Below are 20,419 nucleotides of genomic sequence, written 5' to 3' on the forward strand. Positions count from 1 at the left end.
CCATGTTAATAAATAGTTTGCCTAAGGAATAGAAGTAATGCTCAATGCCTTTACAATGTTAACTTAATAAATATGTGAACAAACATTGGGGGTTGTGAAGCAACGAGGGTGGTTGGATAAAAATGCAGGAAGTACAATATAATCCAACATTGTAATTAATTAGAAATTAATATTTATGTCTATAAAGAGTAAGAGGATTGCTGTTGTTTTGGACTTATGAGATGCATAACTTCAGATGTAATTGTTGTCCCTGCAGCTCTGAAGAAGCTAAACACATGTTGGCAGTAGAAGGTTATTGCTTAAGGACCAGGCTGTTGCAGCGTAATTGCTTATAAATAAAGAAATCTGCACATTATGCTCAGCCTTAGGAACAATTAGCATTTTGGAAGCAGGAACTGAAAGCATTTTTAATAAGATTATGGATTTAAAAATCTTGGAATTCAATGACTTTCCGACTATGCAATGAAAAATTAGCAAAAATAATTGGGAAAATATATAGGCCCATTGTGCTCACCCTTATCAGCAATTTTCATTTTGGAAGCAGGATCTGAAAGGATTTTTATAAGATTATCGATTTACGAATATCGAAATTCAATTTCTTTTCGACTATACAATGAAAAATGAGCAAAGAGAATTTGGGAAATATATGATCTGAGTATTATAAAGACCCACAATCTTTTAATTTTGCAATGATCTATGAACTAGTAGCTTATATATATATATAAACTAGGATAAGCAGAAGGGCAAAGAATGCATGTAAGACCAAGACAAGGCAGATCAATACCTTTCCTCAAGGGACTGGGAAGACCAGGAAAAGGAACAATAGGAGCCAGACCAGGAGGAAGAAGACTAGAGTGTCTGGACTGAGCTGGGACACAACTACAAAGAGGACCAAAAGTACCACAAAATGTAGAAGACCAGAAGTTGGACTTGGAGATGGGTCACTACGATGATCAGGAGAAAGATGAGCAACAGTAGAGCCCGGATGACTACAATGAGCAGAAGAAATCTGGCCAACTCAATGAAGACCAAATGGAGAAGGAAGAGGATCACTAAGGAGAAAAGAGGGAGCAAGCTGAAGAGTGCGATCAGAAGGGCAAGAACCCACAGAAGAGGCAGGCTTAGGATGAGCAGAAGATTCATGTATAGGGCCAGAAGCACCAGAAGTGATTTGCACCACATCTAGCAATACACAGATTTAGGGCCTGATTTAGAGTTCATTTGATGGGTTACTTCATCACAAACATGAGGGATATTCCACCTGCTGTATAACAAGTACCAACACATACCAATTAAGATAGTACTCTTGTAATGTGGCTGACTGAATAACCATCAGATTGTGATGTTAGTAACCCATCTGCCAAACTCTAAATCATGCACTAAGTTGCTTAGTTAATCTGATGGCCATGTCTGTCATAAATATTCCTTAGTCATGATTTTAGGCCTCTTTCATGTTATCTCACCATTTTCTGTTTAATTACAGCACTGGATTTAAAGAAAATCCTATAAAACTGTACAACCAATATTTTTGACATTGTTGGGATGCGTAAAGACCTGCTTTTATAAAAAAAATAATCTTCTTGATCAGTGATTATTAAATTACCCCTCCAGAGGGAAATATCCTCCTTTTTTTCCAATTCCTTAAAACTGCCCTTGGATTGGGATTGTGTTGCACAGCATTAAAACTTAGCACAAATCCCATCTAGCAAATTCCAAATTATATTTGTTAGTCAAAATTCCAGAAATCTGCTATTATTTTATAAAGCATAATTACACTGTGTTCCCAGAAAACTTTTGTGCAGGAGCACACAAACCACCAAATATCCAGAATATGAGTGACTGTTGTTTACAGCACTTGTGTGTTTCATGATAAAATATAGCATTACATGTCAGCATTACATTTAATTGAATTTCCCATAACTTTTGTGAAATTTGATAGAATTATACAAAAACAAATTAGGCAAATTTCACATCCTGTTGCTCAAAATCAGACACAGCCTATGTAAAATGATCTTGTTTTTATTCTTTATTTCATAGTGCATTTCACCAAGCATACTCCACCCTTTCAGTGGAACAGCTTTCCTTGTAAAAGTATGCTTTACTAACATGGTAATAATAATAATTCTATTATTCACCTTTAAGATTCATATCTAATATTGGGTCAGGGAAACGAATGAGACACTTAGCCAGAGGGTTTAAGAGAAATGTGCCTGTGGTTTGTGGAAACCAAATATATACATGGAGCAGTATAGGTTTTCAACAAAATTAATTTCAGTGGTTGTATGGATCCCACTGAATCTAAATGTATCTCTTCATGTTAAAATGTGGATTTTAACATATTGTATCATGTTTCATTTATTTATTTAGGTGTCTTTGAATTTACTTGCCTGACTTTGTTCAGAATTTCAGTTCGTACTTGTAAGTTCCTCTACTGCCATTTTGAATATGTATAATTTAGTTTTCTCTTTGATTCATTTTTCTCTTCCTTTCCTTTCCTTTCATAAACATTCATATATTTTTATAAATGTATTTAGGTTATTGGTTTAATGTCATACACTCTAATTTGTGAAATATAGAATTGTGTTAAAATAAATGTACATATGTAACATACTTTTTCATATGTGTATGACATTACTGAATTTAATATATTGTAGTGAATAGGAAATATGCACTTTTCTGAAATTGGTTAGATACATGTTTCTCTTTATATTTGAACATTTGCTACCATATTTTAACATGAAAATCTTTATGTAATCATGTGGGCAGCATAGGCATAGGAACATAAATATAAAGCTGATGTAAAGGAGTGTTAGATGATTGACTTGAGCTCCAGTTTGAGGAAGTAGAGCACAGTTGCACCGATGCGTATGGAACACAGATTGTCCCTATGACATGAAGGAAATTGAAAGCTTTGATTCAGCAGTCTGCTTTGAGACATCATGGAGAAACGTATTTAGCGTTACAACCAAATTAAGGTTATGGTTATTGGTGATACTTAATTTATGTCGAATATAGGCGTTTACATCGCATGAGTTGTAATCGCCTGCGAATACAACGTGGCTGTTACAATGACCTTTTTGTTACATCGCAGTACCATTACAATGCAAGTCGTTACAATTACTTGCTCTAGGTTGCACGCAGGATTTAGGAATAGTATAATTTACTATTCCAACCCCAGTGTGTGTAACAGTAGGGTAGGTGTTGGAATAGTAAATTATTCTATTCTGTAGTTTAGAGCGCACCCTAGAGCAAGCCGTTGTAACGACTTGCGTTGTAATGGTACTGCGATGTAAAAACACGGTCGTTGTAATGTCTGCGTAGTAATCTTATGCGTTGTTTCGCATGCAAAGTGATGTATGTTTCCCTTTATGTCTTGCATTGATATTGTAATTTCATGTGATTTTTATCTTTCAGCAGGCTTAATTGCTTTACGCAAATGGAAGAAAACTATACATTTATAACAGAGTTCATTCTTCTTGGTCTCACTGAAAACCAACAGCTGCAGATTCCACTTTTCTTTTTCTTTCTTCTGACCTATACCATCACTATGGTCGGAAATACAGGTATTGCTGCACTAATAAGGATCTCACCTCGTCTTCACATCCCTATGTATTTTTTCCTTAGTAATTTGTCCTTTGTCGACCTGTGCTATGCCACGAACATAACACCCAATATGTTGGCAAACTTCCTATCAGAAAAGAAGACCATTTCAATGCCAGGCTGCATTGCACAGCTCTTGCTATACTTTTGGATGGGGAGCTTGCAGATTTTTCTCCTGGCGATCATGGCGTATGACCGGTATGCTGCTATATGTAATCCATTGATCTACACAACCATTATGACCAACCAAACATGCACTCGTCTTGTTTCAGCAGCATACACAATTGCAATCCTCAATGCTATCTTAAACGCTTGTTGCACATTCAGACTTTCCTTCTGTAAGTCAAATAAAATTATGCACTACTATTGTGATGTACCCCCTCTACTCAAGCTTTCTTGCTCAGACACCTCACTCAATGAAGCTGTGCTGGTTTTTGTATCAGGAAGCCTATGTCTAGCGGCACTTCCTATCATCATCACTTCATATACACATATCATTTCTGCCATTTTAAGAATTCGTTCTTCAGAGGGAAGAAAGAAGGCATTTTCAACGTGTTCTGCACACTTTGTCTGTGTTACTCTATTCTTCGGAACACTTCTCTTCATGTACCTGAGACCCACCTCCAGTTATGCAATGGATCAGGACAGAGTGACGTCAGTCTTTTACACAATAATCATTCCAATGTTAAATCCCATGATCTACAGCCTAAGGAACAATGAGGTGAAGGAGGCACTCAAAAATGTCAAGGGACGAATTGTGCTAATAATATTAAGGCAACGTAGACCACCGCGCTGATATGAAAATATGAGACTTTCAAATTATTCATTATACATGCTTGTGTCTGCCATATTTAATAGGACAATCTTGTAATGCATTAAACCCGGATGAATGTGTGCGTGTGCTATTGGGTGCTGATTTTTCTTTCCAAAAGTCCCATTCTTAAATCTAGGTAGAGTGAACATGCAGCTGCCTATCCCCTCCAAGGAACCACGGGGCATATTATCAACAACTAGCGATATTTATCGCTAAATAAGCTTAGCGACATTTTATTTATCACCGCGCATAGCCAGATTTTATCGCAGAGATAACGTGCTATTAGCAACGTTTATCTCCAAAGCGATAACATATCCGGCGATAGTGGCAAAATACGTGAATATCGCTGGAAATAGGGACTAATAGGGACTTAGCCTGAATATCCAGCTCCCATTGGATATACAGGCTAAGAACTGGTCTGGGCAGGCGTTAGTTTTCAGCGATATTCGTGCTTAGCGCTAATTTTTTTGTTTCTAGGCCTGCATTGATAATAGGTGATAGCGATGTTAGCAACTGCTTTCAGTCGCTAACAGGTTGGGTACGCCCACTTTGCATGTCATTAGCGATAAATATCGCTGACATGCAAAGTGGGCCCCAAACCGCTCGCTATCACCTAAAAGCTGTTGCTAACTGATGTTAGCGACAGCTTGCTAATAGGGCGTTGAAATTATCACCACTTTGAGGCCGAAAACGGCTGCAAAAGCGGTGATAATTTCATTTCAACTGCCTTGGTAATATGCCCCAACTTCTTTTCTCACATCTGACAACTACACAACTGAAGCAGAGATCTAGGGGCATATTATCAAGGGATTTATCTCCGCTTTTTTGGCTTTAAAAACCAAGAAAGTGGAGATAACATTATCTCCCTATCAGCAACAGGGTGCTAACACGCAAATTTGCATGTTAGCACCCTTTTTCTCCACGCTTCCCCTTGCATCTCTAATGAGATGCAAAGGGGGCGTTCCAGAGAAAAATAATAGGAGAAATGTTGTTAAGCAACATTTCTCCTATTATCAAGGATTTCGATAACCCTGTTAGTGATAAAAAAAAGCAGCGCTAACCGCGGTTAGCACTGCTTTTTTTACACCTGGTATTTTCCTGACTTAGCCATGATATCCTATGGAAGGTGGATATCATGGCTAAGTTTGTGAGCCTCTATCATCCAGCTAACGCAAAAACTCCGAGAGATTATCATTGATTTTCCAGTGATAATCTCTCATTTGGCAGTTAGCGTGAGGATTTTTATCACTTCTGAGATAAATCTTGCTAATAGCAAGTTATCTCTGCGATAATTTCCGGCGATGCGTAGCGTTAAAAAATTTGTTGCTAAGCATCGTTAGCGATAAATATCGCTAATCGTTGGTAATATGCCCCCTAGTTTCTGTGGTAACTACAGTTTATCACCCCTCTTCTTCAGGACAGGATTATGAGCCAACCTTAAAAAATCAAAGAGAGTTGCACCATTTGATGGCTCTAAAAACAAACAATACTTATATCTTCATAAATAGAAAACTAATCTGCCAGTACTTCAAACACAAATAAGTACATCCAGATCCATAAAGGTATAGGTAACCGAGCATGGGCAGGTATAAGGACTTACAGCACTCATATATCCACATTTCATAAAACACTGCTTAACTACCCAAACCCAAATACACTGGATATAAAATATATAGAGACCTCTGAATAAAAAAGATTCATGCATCAATATAGACCCTTACAGCCCACTGGTACTATTATAAGCAGAAGTAGACAGCATGACACCCAATGGTGTTATGACAAATCAGCCATCTACTGGGAAGTCCACATTTATATTAACTTACTATAATGATGCTTCTCATCAGGCTAGCAGGAAATAGTGCATCTCTAATTCAACTATACTTCTGACACTGGTACTTGTGGACTAATCTAAGACACCACAAATGACCACATCATTTACTAATGAAAAATCATAATGGTATATGCCCCAACTGTGTACAACCGACTATTTAAGATTCTTAACGTCTCACATATTTGATTTGACATTAAACAAATACAGCAGGACTTATCTATTTATACGGGCCCTACATCACAATCTAATAATCTCAATATGACATATAACATAAGCATTTAAAGAAGATGCTTTACTGGCATAACTTCAATCGGCATGCTTCAAACTCAATGAATGCATACTGTAAATACACATTAAGGGAACACGAATAAAAACTCCGCCAGTTCTACATTTTGAAGCTAATGAAAAAAATCAACATTTTACATTTTGTTTGCATGGCATCCTTCAAAACTTAGAACTAAGGACCACACTATATATTTCAACGAACAGTGTTCAACTATCTCATTTTCATACTTATGGTTCACCAAAAAGATTTGGCATCTTCCTGTCAGACCATGACTCTAAATTAATTATCGCTGGCCATAACAGTAGGTTGTTATGTTATGTTATGTTAATTTTGTACTTCTATAGCGCACGGCCACTCCACGGAGCATCCCGGCGCTTTAGCGAAGGTACCCACCAAAAGGGAGCAACATAACAACTGAAAGGAAACATAAAAACAGAAAAAGCCAGTTAAGGAAAGAGCCATGTTTTGAGGGCCTTTCGGAAGGAAAAAAGGCTGGAAGCCTGTCTTAAAGAAATCGGGAGGTCATTCCAGGCACGGGGAGCTAAATAGCGAAAGGACCGGCCTCCTGCTCTGGCGCGCTTGATAATAGGAACGGTCATTTTGAATAAGGAGGAAGATCTAAGGGACCTAGAGGGCTGGTACCAAGAAAGTCGTTTTGCAATGTATTTAGGGCCTATGCCATGTAAGGCCTTAAAGGTCGTGGTCAAGGTTTTAAAAAGGATCCTTTTGGCGATGGGTAGCCAATGTAGAGTTGAAACAAGATCAGCAGCTCCGGCCCTTCTTGGGAGACCGAAAATGGCTCGGGCCGCTGAATTCTGGGCAATTTGTAAGCGTCTAACCAAATATTTGGGAAGTCCCAGAAATAAAACATTAGCATAGTCCAGCCTAGATCCAACTAGCGCCTGGACAATGATTTTCCTGTGCTGGATGGACACTAGGGGGAGGAATTTACGAAGCATCCGAAGGATGCCAAAGCATTTCCCGGTAAGACAAGAGATGTGTGGTCCGAAAGATAGGTCACTGTCGATAATGACTCCCAGATTTTTGGCCTTCAAGGACACACTGGCAGGAGGGAACATGTCCTGCGGCCACCAGGGTTTCCAATCTGGCTCGGAAGTGCAGCCAAAGAAAAGCAACTCCGACTTGTCGGAGTTGCACTTCAGTCCATGACATCCAAACCACTCAGACAGCCCCTAACCTGGGCGCTGTCAAACAGCCCACCCCTGTCGCTCGCAAACAGGAGTTGGGTGTCATCGGCGTAGGAAACAATCCGAGCGCCGAAAGACTCCGCCACCACCACCAGAGGAGCCATAAAGATGTTAAAAAGGAGGGGGCTCAAGATGGAACCTTGGGGAACCCCCACTTCTAGCGGTGACATCTCGGCGGAGTAAGGAGGCGCCCAGATTGTTTGTCGGCGGTCGGCTAGAAAGGATTTGAGCCAACTCCACACCGTTCCCCGCAGACCAAAGTCCCAGAGTCTAGAAAGGAGAAGCGTGTGGGGAACGGTGTCGAATGCCGCCGACAGGTCAAGCATTACCAACATAGCCTTTCTTCCCGCAGCTAACTCCTCCCTGATGGCGTCCGTGACTTCAAGGAGGGCAGTCTCCGTGCTAAAGTTAGCACGGAAACCCGATTGAGTACTGTGCAACAGGCCATTTTCCTCGATGAAATTAGAAATTGACCTGTGCACAAACCTCTCGGTCACTTTCGCCAGAGCAGGGAGTAGGGAGATAGGTCTATAGTTGGCATGGACCAAAGGGTCGAGTGCTGGTTTTTTCAGGAGTGGCAGGATCATGGCGCTTTTCCAAGCCCGAGGAACTACCCCGGATGATAGCGACAGATTCAAAATGGGATTAATCAGGTCATTTAGAACTGGTGCCATATTTGCTAAACACTTGGCAGGACAAGGGTCAAGTGGAGATCCAGATCTAAGATTTGCCAAGATGTCTAGTGAACTCTCGCGATCAAGTGGGGGGAAGTCACACAAGAGGGGACCATGGTCTAGTAGGGGGCACCCCAAACTCACAGTATGCTGCTGAAAAGTGGACAGGAGAGAGTCTTGAATGGTGGTGATTTTATCTACAAAATAAACAGCCAATTCCCTCAGCCAGGATTCAGAATGGGCATGGATGGGGGTACAGGCAGATGGAGATGTAAAGTCTTTCACCACCCTAAAGATTTCTTTACACGAATGCTCCGCCTCATTTATTCTAAGTTCCAGATAAGATTTTTTTTCTTCCCAGATTGATTTATGGTATGCTCGGGTCAATGCCTTAAAATTCTGCCTCTCAGAATGATCATAAGTTCGCCTCCATGCTCTTTCAGCTTTCTTGAGGTCTTGTAGTGATTTTTTTAACTGGGGAGTAAACTATGGGGCTGATGTCCTTCTTTCGGCTGAATTTTGTTTCTTGACCGGGACCAGGCTCTCCAAACAGTCTGTGAGCCATTTATGGAAAAGGGCAATATTATCCTCTAAGTTGTCAGAAATAGGACACGGAGAATTAGTCAGGGCGTTCGATAGCATATCTCTGGTAAGAAGATGGAAGGATTTAGAGACATGTTTCGCCGACCCAGCAAGTTTAGTCCGTGCTGAATCAGTGACAGGAAAAGAAAAAGAAATTAAAAAGTGGTCCGACCATAACACTGGCAGAGGAGAACGTACACAGATAGGAAGAGTGGAAAAAATCTGGTCCAGCGTATGGCCTTTATTGTGAGAGGGTCCTGCCACATACGGAGATAATCCGAGCACGGAAGTGATATCCAAAAGTTTTTGAGTGTCCGGGTCTAAACTATTGTCCATATGGATATTTAGGTCACCCAATAGAAGGCAGTGATTAGTTCTAAGGCAGGGGGTCGATAGAGCTGCCTGCAGTTCTTCTAAAAAGGGCCCCACCGGCCCTGGTGGTCTATATACAAGAATACCTGTGCAGGCCTGGGAAGGCGAGAGCTGAAGGGTGAAGCCAAGGGCTTCACTACCCTGTATATTATCGACAGGGAAAGTGCGACATGGTATGTTCTTATTTACTATGATCGCCACTCCACCACCTCTTCCAAATAGCCTATCTTTCCTAAATATATTATAGGCGGAGGGTAAGGCGTTAGCCAAATCATTGTTGCTTCAGAAAATTCATAAACAATAGGAATCTATTGTAAGTACATTTAATTCAGTTTTGACCATGGATGTGAGGCTCCAACTTTGTTAACTGCCTCCACATTTGCAGTGAAGATAGTTTTGAGCTTGCTCTTTACTCCATTTTTAAGGGTTTCATCCATAATTATGGCTGAGAAGTGATAGTGCTTGCTATAAAGACTGTGGGCCTCATTTATGAGAAATGACACATCGCTGCGTGAAAGCAGCGATGCGTCACTTCTCAGTGCGCACTCCTTGCGTCATGATTGATGCGTCATATTTATAATATGACGCATCATGTCGCAAAGAGTTACAGATACGTCAGTATTTCTGACGTATCTATAGGTTCAAAAGTGACGCATTGCTGGAGTGTGTCACAAAAGTGAAGCAACTCCAGCAATGTGTACTTTCACATGGGCAAGTCCCATGTTGTTCGTGCATGCATCAGTCTTATGCCTGCAATGAAGCAGGCGTATGATTTTGACGCATTAGTGACCAAGAAATGGCGCAGTGAAATCCTATAGATTTCACTGCGTCACTTCCATTACCCTTTCTTGTGTCAAAATGCCCCCCTTGCATACATTATACCTGGCGCAGGTATAATGTGGCGCAGGGGTTTACAAAGTGACGCATCTACCTAGATGCGTCACTTTGTAAATATGGCGCAACAAGGCACATTTTTTACGCCACTGGTGCGTCACAAAAAGTGACGCACCAGCGGCGTAAAAGTGACACTCAGCCTCATAAATGAGGCCCTCTATATATTGACCTATCAACCAAACTTCAGTGCCCCCCTATAGAATTGAATATGTGATAATCACAATGCTACAAAAGGCTACTTCTTTCTACAGGGAGTACCAGTATTGCCATTTTCTCAATCACCCAGCACCCAACTGTAGTAACCATAGAGCATCCAATCAAGGTACCAGTCACTAGCTCTAAGGGAGGTGTGCAAAGTTTGCAGAACTTTTTGTTGCAGTCACTCTGATAAATCGAACTAAAACTTTAGAAATTGAGGTAACCCATTTGATTCCCGCTAGATGTGAGAAGACTCATCCTTATATGCAGGGAAATATGACAGCTATGATCCCAGTGTGACCCCGGAGTAACAACTCTAACAATAGGGGCAGAGCCCAGGTGGACAATGCCTGCTTGATGAGTCAGCTTGGATGTTTTGTCCCTACTCTGGCCACTTGCATGATCATTGCCTACAATTTGGAAATTGGAACTCTGATCTCCTCTCTGGATGTGTGGAGCAATGACAGATTCTCACCTTAGACGTAATCATATCTCCAGTTATTTAATATAGTGGATGCCTGGACCTCATGGTCATCTGTATCAGAGGAGGCTTCCTGTCACTTGAGTATCTTGGAGTACAGACTTTTGGTGCATTTCATAAAGTAGCAATCATTGCTGAAAAAAAAGTGGTATATTTTTATATAGTAGTACCTTAATGCATACTCTTTAGTAGTCTGTTTGTAATAAATGTACTTTTCCTTTTTCAAAGTAAAACACTGTCCGGACAATAATTTATTGAGTGCTGTTGTTGCAAGGTAGTGAATTGGAAATGCAAATCATAAGCAGCAGTCTGCTCAGTAACTCAGTTACTGGTGGTCGCCACATATATATCTGAGGTCGATAAAAATCCCTTTAGTTCATTTGTACTCAAAATAACATTAACATGTGTTAGAGTCTTTCTTTTGTATTACCCAGATGATATAATGCAGCCCAAGGACTAGCCATAAGGAATCCCTGCACTTTGTAGCCTAAGAGCATAAGCCCAGCTCACAGAGTTATTGAATGTGTGAGCAATTTGGCTGGGATTCCTGAATGCACTGCTCTCTGAAACTTAGGGCAACTTCACTTAAGAACATCTTGAGGGTCACTGCCATTCTTGCAGTCCCACACATCATCGGTGGTGCCTCTGCTGCTCCTTGGGGCACCACAGAGGAAACAAAACAGGAAACTGAGCCCCTGCAGAGCAGTATGGGGTACTCATTCTCAGAGCCACAGATGTTTCATGAGCAGGATTCTTAAGGTAAGACCACCGCCCCTCGCCGCTTTTCTTTTTGGCTTCCTTCTTGGGCATCTACAGCTTCCCAAATTGTTGAGGGGAACGCAGGGAGCCCTAAAGCCTCAGTAACACCTATCAGCTATCCAAGCACCTTTCACACCGGCCCTGGGAGCTGGCAGCATTGCAGCATTTTCTTGCTCCTGGCAGATGCGAGCAGCCTATATTTCTGACACCCACACACGGTAGCCACAATCTTGATTCCCTGCCCTCAAGGAGCGTGGGCGGAAGGTAGAACGCTGACATGACCGCCTCCCACAGTCACTAATAATGGAGGGTCGGCAACCACCTGGCTACTGCTTTATTCATTGCCCTCAGCCCTGAGGCATCCTGAGGCTCACCATGAATGTACCAGCCCCTTGAACAATGGGGTCTCCCAAGGGCACAATGCAATTTGGGAGGATGTCCCATGCATGTCCTCACCTTAAAAGGAAAGATTAAAAATAAAATTCAGGTCACACCAACCCCGGGCCCTGGACCACCCTAGGGGTAATTCTTAAGAATATGCTGGAGCACCACATGCTTGGTTCTCTGTTATGAGGTCAGAGTTAAAAACTTTAAAGAGGCATTACTTGGGTTCTGCTGACCTTATTTTCATGATCTTTGAATTGTTTTGCTCCTGATGGCAAAGGCTTCCCAACCAGAGTAATTTCCAACAGACATACAGATCTCGAAAAGAGTTCACTCTGCGGGGATCTGGGTCTATCTCTCTCCCTGTCCCAGTATTCTCCTCCTCCTGGCTCCTGATGCTCCTTTTATGGTGGTAGGGGCATCCTGTGGAGCCCTTTTGCCACCATACAGCAGAAAACCCTCCAGTCCACTCTCTCAGCCTCTTGGCTGTCTTACAGAGCACTGGGTGCAGAGGTCCAGAGTCCACATCTCCCCCCAACTGGTCCCCAGGGGACATAAGGGGCCCCAACACTGGAGAGGCCCATCTAGTCCTGGGGTCAAATGGCAACACTGTTCATAGTTAACCTTTGCAGTTCATCAGGTAGGTTTCTCTTTCCAGCTGTGCATTACTCTGCTGCCTTTGACTTCCAGGTCTAGGGTCTTGTTGCCTGCGGGTACTTTGGATACCACATTTTTGTATGGCTTAATCTTGTGGTTGGGGGAGACTCCTGTTCCCTCCCTAAACAATAGGGTAAAAACACCCAAGGGTATTCTTCCCACATTTGCAGCATTTCTAGTGTGTACTACTGCAAGTAATCTCACAATGCCCCCCTCTTCCTAAATCTCGCATGGCAGTACCTTCATGTGTGCCCTTGGAAATGAGCAGCACAGCCTCCGTGGTCTCTCTAAACCAGTTCTGGAAGCAGCCTTTCTCCCACTGGAGTTTCAGTCATCAGGCCTGGAGGGACTAAACAGGGGGCAGGCCCAGATGTTAGCTACACCTGCCTGTGACAGGGTTGGCCCTTTGAAGTCAGTCAAGTTACTGAGCACTGCCCCAGGTCATCCTACCATGGGAAGGACAACACCTCCCTACACCCATGGCCCTTTGTCTCTGTCCTGGGAGCCAATTCACACCTAACTTCAAGGAAGAGCAATCCAGCAGTTAGGTGACCGTTGAATATTTGCAGAACAGCCTTCAAGGTGACAATTAGAGTAACACATTTAGCTTAATGATGAGCCAAAATTGTATTTTACATTTAAATTGCATTTTGAATAACTTTTATAAATGAGACCTCAAACTAATTTTCTAGCTGCTACCAAACCAACATTTATTTGCATTTATAACATGTAACAATATAGTGTAGGGTAATGGCTAGCCTAGCTACAAAATAACTTTTAGCTTTATTCTCTATAAGGACATGGAGAATGTCCTACTTTTAATTGTCCTATACCCTTACCCTGCCTTATGTAGGCCTACTTAGGGTTCACCTATTAATATTCAAAATGAAGGGTTGGGTCTGTCAAAAGGAGTTATTTTGACAGATATTATTTACAGCTTAAAACTGCCATGGACATGGTACCTGTGCGAAAGTATCAGGCTGCGCTTTACAGGAGTCTCACATTCACAACCTGCACATGTGCACAAATGCGTGTGCGCACAGGTTAATGTCAAACCAGCTCAGCGTCCTTATCCCAGCTGCACCTCAGTAATTTTTAGGGCTGATTAACCCCTTGCATGTGACTGCGATTCTGCGCCTGTGCGGCAAAATCGCAAGTGGGCGGGTTTATGACGGCCCCTAACCGTCATGAGCACACGAGCGCCGTAGTGCATGACGGCTGGAGGCCGTCATCAGCATGCAAGGGGTTAATCAATAAACAGATGTCACTCAAATATCAAATAGCAACTTCTCACACAGATGCCTGATCCAAATGGCGGTATTTTGTGTCTCCCAGTGAATTCAATATACACACCCCAGTACAGGTAGTTCAGAGAAACACGTACAGGATCTCTCTGATCTACCTGTGTTGAAAAGTGGTTTATTAGTAGTGATAAGTAGGGTCCTACCACTAGTAATAAAGCCACAGACACAATAAAAGGCTCAGTGGAGTTCTCAATAAATGATTCTGTTGCTCACTCCTTGGTAGTTTGCAACGAGCAGGCAGGCTTAACTTAGGAGACAAGTGTGTGAAACATGTAAAAATATCTATACAGTAATACATATAAAAATCCAACTTCTATTTATAAGATTAGGTCATATTCCTATTAGCACATGAGCAACAAAACAACAAAAATCCAATGTAGGAAACAGGTTATATGAATTTTTAAAGAATATTCACTTTCTAGTGTATAAAAAAATAGAGCCAATTTGGGACATATCATCATTCTTGACCTGGACAAAGTCAAAGTTTGAGGCTGACCGATACGGAGTCATGGTCAAATACACTAAGCCGGAAGCCTCGGTCAAAACTTTACCTTGAAGCTTTGAAACTTTTTCTGAGGATTTTCTCTCGACATTGACAGGGCCTCTTCAGCAGGTCGGATTCACATAGGCTTTTTTGTCTTGTTCCAGTGCGAGCGCTCGGTCAGCTCCTGATAGTCTTGAGCTCCAGGGCTTTCGCGGTTCTATGTCTCCGACTTGACTCTCCAGTTTGGGTCGGTCATCTTATGGTGCTTTTTCCTAAAGTTGATCCAAGCTTCTCTAAACTTCTGGAAGTTTCAGCAGTTCCTCTTCTGGGTTCAAAGTGTCCAAAACACCAGTCCAAGGGTCTAGAAGCTCTGAGATGGTCTTCAATATTTAGGGACTACAATTCCTCCAATGCAACTGGCCAAATCCTTAAAAGTCCACTGGACACACTCCACATTAGGGACTGCTTGGTGGAGATGATGTAGGTGGGCTCTGTAGCTTGCAGGGAGTTCACTCATTAATACTTGAGAGGCAAAGTCCTTAGGGCTGTAGTTTTGGATTGTGCAGCCAGTGCAGTCCTTCACAGTGCAATCTGTGGGGTGGGGTATAAATCAATGTTCCAGCAGGGCAGCCCATCTTCTCCTTATTGATTTAGACAGTACATCTGAGTTGTCAAGCTTCTCTCCCCTAATTATTCAGTATACCTGGGAATCAAGAAGGAGGGCACCCCTGACTAATAGGATACAGAGTGCACCCAACTGTATGGCCACTTCCCCCAAAGTTTAACATATTCTTGTTCCAGAAAGCACAAAATGGAGAAATTCTTTCCTGGAGAGTTACTTCTGGATAAGCCAACCCACTGGTGTAGGTAGGTTTCTCTAACACTCCTTTTTCAGCCCGCCCGCTGATACAATTACTGAGTCTCCTGTTGGGCTAGGGGTGCAGGATGAGGGGTGAGCCTGTACTGTCCTAAACTCTCATTCTCCCTTTGAAAACCAGTTTGGCCACTCCACCCCACCCTGCCTTTTGCTTCTGCAGCTGCAGATCTCCTCCACCCCTCACCTCATCAAGACAGCTTGGATGAGCGTTGCATGTTGCTACTTGTTGATACCTTGAAGTATCTTTTTGGCTCCCTCCTCTCAATAGTTATACTTCATTAAAGTATTCCAATGTTAGCCTATGGAAAAGGCAAAGGAAAAAATTAAAAGTGGCATTTTTTTCCTTCACCAGGGCAATAAAACATTTTTTATCATTTCCCTGTTTAAAGTCATCCTACCCCTAGGACACCTAGGCGAGACCTTCAGGGTGACTTATATGCAAAAATAAGGTTGTTTGAGACTTCAGAAGTACCCTTATTACAAAGTTGACTTTGCAAAGGCAACCTGAAAAGCAGGTATGCCTTTAAAATGACAGCAGGCAACACAGTAGTGTATCACTGAAGAATGGGGCATGTCTGCACCCCAAAACCAAACGCACAGCGAAGTGTGCCTCATTGGCGAAAAAATCATTTAATTTAAACTGCTTTGAACTATTTCCTTGATCTTAGAAAACTCTGCCATAGAAATTGAATGCATACGTGTGAAACATGGGGAGAGATTAAGATTTGGAGGATGACTGGCAGCAGCATATGTAGCTCTACCGCTACGCTGGATTAACGGTTGTCAGACTTATAGAGGGAGGGAGAGAAACCATTTTGATAGGTATTTTGTTGATAATGATGGGAGGTGGACAGTGAAACGAGAAGGGGAGCTTTCTAGGGCCTTACGAAGTTGGGCCTGTGACAAAACAGAAGTTTGGGTAAAATTAAAGATTATACTGCAATAAGAGTAATGTAACATGTTTTGATATTATGATCAATACTGATTGGTTGTTGTTTTCATTGTTGTTTACAGTGACCCAGATGAAGGGTATTTCTTAGCCGGAAATGCATTGGGTTTTATTTAATAAACACTGCCTTTTGACGAACATTGCATCTGTCATGTTCTTATGAGAGGCCCGGATGGGCACAATCTGAACAGTAGAAATTTGGAAAAAATGCGCACGATGTCGAGTGGGGACACTAAAATAAGTGTAAATTAAGGAAGAGGAGTACAAGGATCAAGGAAATACTTGAAAGCGGTTTAAATGAAATGATTTAATGAGGCACACTTCGCGGTGTGTTTGGTTTTGGGGCGCAGACATGCCCCATTCTTCAGTGATGTCAATCTCCAGGTGTCAATTGGGTAAGGCACCTTCACCAAGCTGCACGCACATCAGAGGATGTCAGGATAAAGCGGAACAAAACACAGTGTAAAAAGGTGTGCATTCCCTTCTCACAACTGTTAATGTAACACAGTAGTGTACACATAAGTACATTAAGTCTACTGAGCCTCTAAACCTACTTGACCTATTATATACTAGGGACTTACAGCTATGCTGTCACTACCAATTGTAATGATACCTATATACCATATCATGTTAATCAGAGCTCAGGCCCTGGGTCTGGTTAGCAGAGCCCAGGGCCCTGTTAGAGTCAGAAAACCAGCATCTAGTAGTCAAAATGGGGGCACAAAGTGGAGGACACTGCAAAGAGGTCCTGTTTTCCCACAATCTGATCTGATATTGTGTTTATGCCACTGAAATATATATGAAAATCACAATTTTAATTAGCATCATCTATCAATACAACTGCCTAAAACGTCCTCAAATTGAAAGTGAAGTGTACCAAATACCTTTTTATTACCTAGGAAAACCAAAGAAAATTAAACCGTAATAGGACTGAGTAAATAAATACCATGGCTTTTGTATTGATGAAGAATGTCTCCATAAATACACATGTGCAGCACAGGGTGAAATCATCCAGAGGAGCACAGTTTGCTCATCTGTATTTTTCATTATAATGACCAAAATAGTGTATCAGAACAATTTTATTTAGCTCTAAAGAACTCACTTGATGATGTTAAAACTCTGGATCCAGAAGGCTTGACCACATTGCTCCAATACTGAGGGAACTTCACTGGATTCACCAAATGCAGCTTGCTTAACTATAAAGTCCTCAGACCAACGCATCTTCATTCTTTTCAAAACCTACTATTGTGGCCTAAGGTCCAAGTAGCTAAGGAACAAAAACATTTGAATCCCACTTCGCTGTCTCAAAATCTTTTACTGGGGCTGACCTACCTTTCTGAAACTCATAAACCTTGGATGCCAAGAATACATTGGTCAGATTAAAAAAAAATCCAGAAAATGTCACTATTTTACACCTACCTGATTATTTACTCTCTCGTTTTGTAAGAAATGGACATTAACCAATTACGGATGGAGGACACATTGACTTTTTTCACATCCATTTCTTCAATTTTCACTACTTCCACTACTTGCCCACATACTTTATTTTCCTTGTTGTCTTTTAATATTGAAGACAATATCTTGTCTTGATTTGTCGTCTCTTATTAAATGTATTTCTGAGACAAAAGTTTTTTTTTATATATAACTTGAAGTTTAAGCCTATTTCAGCCCATTCTCCAATACAGTGAGTTCTGACCTCTCAAGTGATTGAGGGGAGATGTGAGTGTTGCATATCTTCAGTTAAATAGATAGGAATTTTTTATTGATGTATCTTGGGCCTGTTCAGTCATATATATGACAATAAAATAAAAATGGTTAGTTAGAATGGTGCTGCCATTTTTGATTGCTAAAGTGTATCAAAGATGTTTACAGTTCTTAGCTGCTTACGAATGAAACATTCCTTCACAGTCTTTACCAACCAAACCCTGCAACATTGTTTACTAAACCATTTAGCCTAGGATTTTAGCAGCAATTGTTTTGATAGTTCTTGGGGTATTTTCTGTCCTTTTGGTTGTTAATTGTTTGTGCAATGCCAATCAGATGACACTAATGTATATATCAATATTTGCCTGACCCCATCACCATCAGGGATGTAAGCTCTGGTGGAGAGTTCCACAGAGTTAGAAAAAACTCAGTGGAATTTCGCTGCCCTCCACACTCCCCAATTTAATTATAACAGGGAGTGTGGAAGGGCCGGCTAACTCCACTCTGCTGCGCAGTCAGAGTTTTGCCTGAACTCCACATTCTCAATGGAGCATGGAGTACTCAAAACTTTGAATACTTTGTTGGTAGAGCATAGTTCTCTGCCCGGGTTTACAGGGATGTTCAGCAGATTTTGGTTGGTGTTCTATCATGGATGATAGAAAACCGTCTAAAACAGAGATGAGCCAGATACATATAGAGCAAAAGGCATATCTGCAATGAGAACTCATAAGCCATCTAACGATTTTGGTATTGACTGAAGAAGTGAAAAATGGATAACCTTAATGAGCACAGGGTCAAACCTGATTTGCATATGGCTGGATCTGAAATGGGGTGGCAAAGTGAACTAAAGAACGATGATGGATTCAACCCTGGTCTGTGACTGGGGGTGATAGTCGGAAAAGTTTCAGCACTCCGTCCATCATCTCCTTGTGTTTGCTTTGTTTGCCCTAGGTTGGCAGGGTATGCCCAGGCGTGAGTCCCATGCTCACTTTGCCACTGGATTCAAGTTAGCCTGGCTGATGAGGGGTGTTACCCCAAAACCAGTTCAAGGATGCTTGTTTTCAGTCTAGTGAAGACTTGTCTTGTCAGGTTGGGCACAGGGTAAAGATTGATTTGCAAATGGCGGGGTCTGGACTGAGGTGTCGAAGTGAGCTAAAGAGCGAAGATGGATTCAACCCGCTTCTGTGACTGGGGGTGACTGTCTGAAAAGTTTCAGCACTCCGCCCGTCATTTCCTTATGTTTACTTTGTTCATCCTAAGTTGGCAGGGTATGCCCAAACGTAGGTCCTTTGCATACTTTGCCATAGGATTCAAGCTAGCCTGGCTGATGAGGGGTGTTACCCCAAAACTGGTCCCAGGATGCTTGTTTTCGGTCCAGTGAGGAGATGGCTTGGCAATTCAGGCTGGACTGTTCCCATGAAGCACAGTGTCAAGACTGATTTGCATATGGCTGGGTCTTAACTGCGGTGGCAAATTGAGCTAAAGAACGTTGATGGATTCACCCCAGATCTGTAACTGCGCTCCGTCCATCATCTCCTTGTGTTTGCGTTGATGTTCTCTGCCTCATAAATCAGTAGCCATGGGCAGAATTTCGATTATGCTAGAGTAATCAGAGTAATTTTGGTAATTCCCTATTATTTTTTTACATGGAATTACAGATAATTACCTGATTACTCCACTATGCATAATTAAGAGTAATTTGGGGGGAAAATTCTACCCTGAGATCACATTTGGCAAGTACGAGGGGCTTCTTACGCTCGCTGTTAATTTCTGCTGCATTTAATGCTATCTCAGGGCAAAATTAATCCTCTCTTTCTTTTGAATTTGAGGGTGCATTATACGCTAAGAAAATGGTGCTAAATGTTAGTAGTTGATTGAGGAACCATTGTACCCCAAGAACAAATCTGGTAAGCAGCTGCTCTCTCTCCCTCTTCGTGTTCTGTTACATTTAGTGCTATTTCTTACCACAAAAGGCATCCTGTGCTCCATTTAGAAATAGTGATACATGCAGAATTACTCCGCTCGTGTAATTCAAATATAATCATGAGGAATTCTTTGGCAATATTCCATGATTACACTACTCAGAATTACACAAGTTATGTCCAGACCTACAAATCTGCTGTTTTAAAAACCTTCTGAAGAAGCTGATAACCATTCTCCATTTTTTTTTTTACTTGACATTTCCATTAGGTGGCATCACAACTGCTTGGCTAGACTAATGCAATGAGTTCTCTCTCATGTGGTCTTCCTAACTCACTTCTTCAACAACAACCAGAAGAACAAAACAATGTGTTAAGTTCTATATCTGGTTTTATTCAATTATGTATATTTATAAGTTTAGCTATCTGACCTTTCGCGAAC

The 20,419-nt window shown here is 41.6% G+C and overlaps 1 protein-coding gene across 1 annotated transcript; it reads left to right on the top strand.

Moving 5' to 3' along the window:
- The first annotated feature begins 3,436 nt into the window (after positions 1 to 3,436).
- On the top strand, positions 3,437 to 4,396 carry LOC144761321 (olfactory receptor 5AP2-like). Its single transcript, XM_078646765.1, has one exon. It carries the CDS (start codon positions 3,437 to 3,439, stop codon positions 4,394 to 4,396), a length of 960 nt encoding a protein of 319 aa, XP_078502891.1.
- Positions 4,397 to 20,419: the final 16,023 nt, after the last annotated feature.

Source organism: Lissotriton helveticus, chromosome 1_1 (genome assembly GCF_964261635.1).
Source record: "Lissotriton helveticus chromosome 1_1, aLisHel1.1, whole genome shotgun sequence".
In the NCBI taxonomy this organism is placed as follows: Eukaryota; Metazoa; Chordata; class Amphibia; order Caudata; family Salamandridae; genus Lissotriton; species Lissotriton helveticus.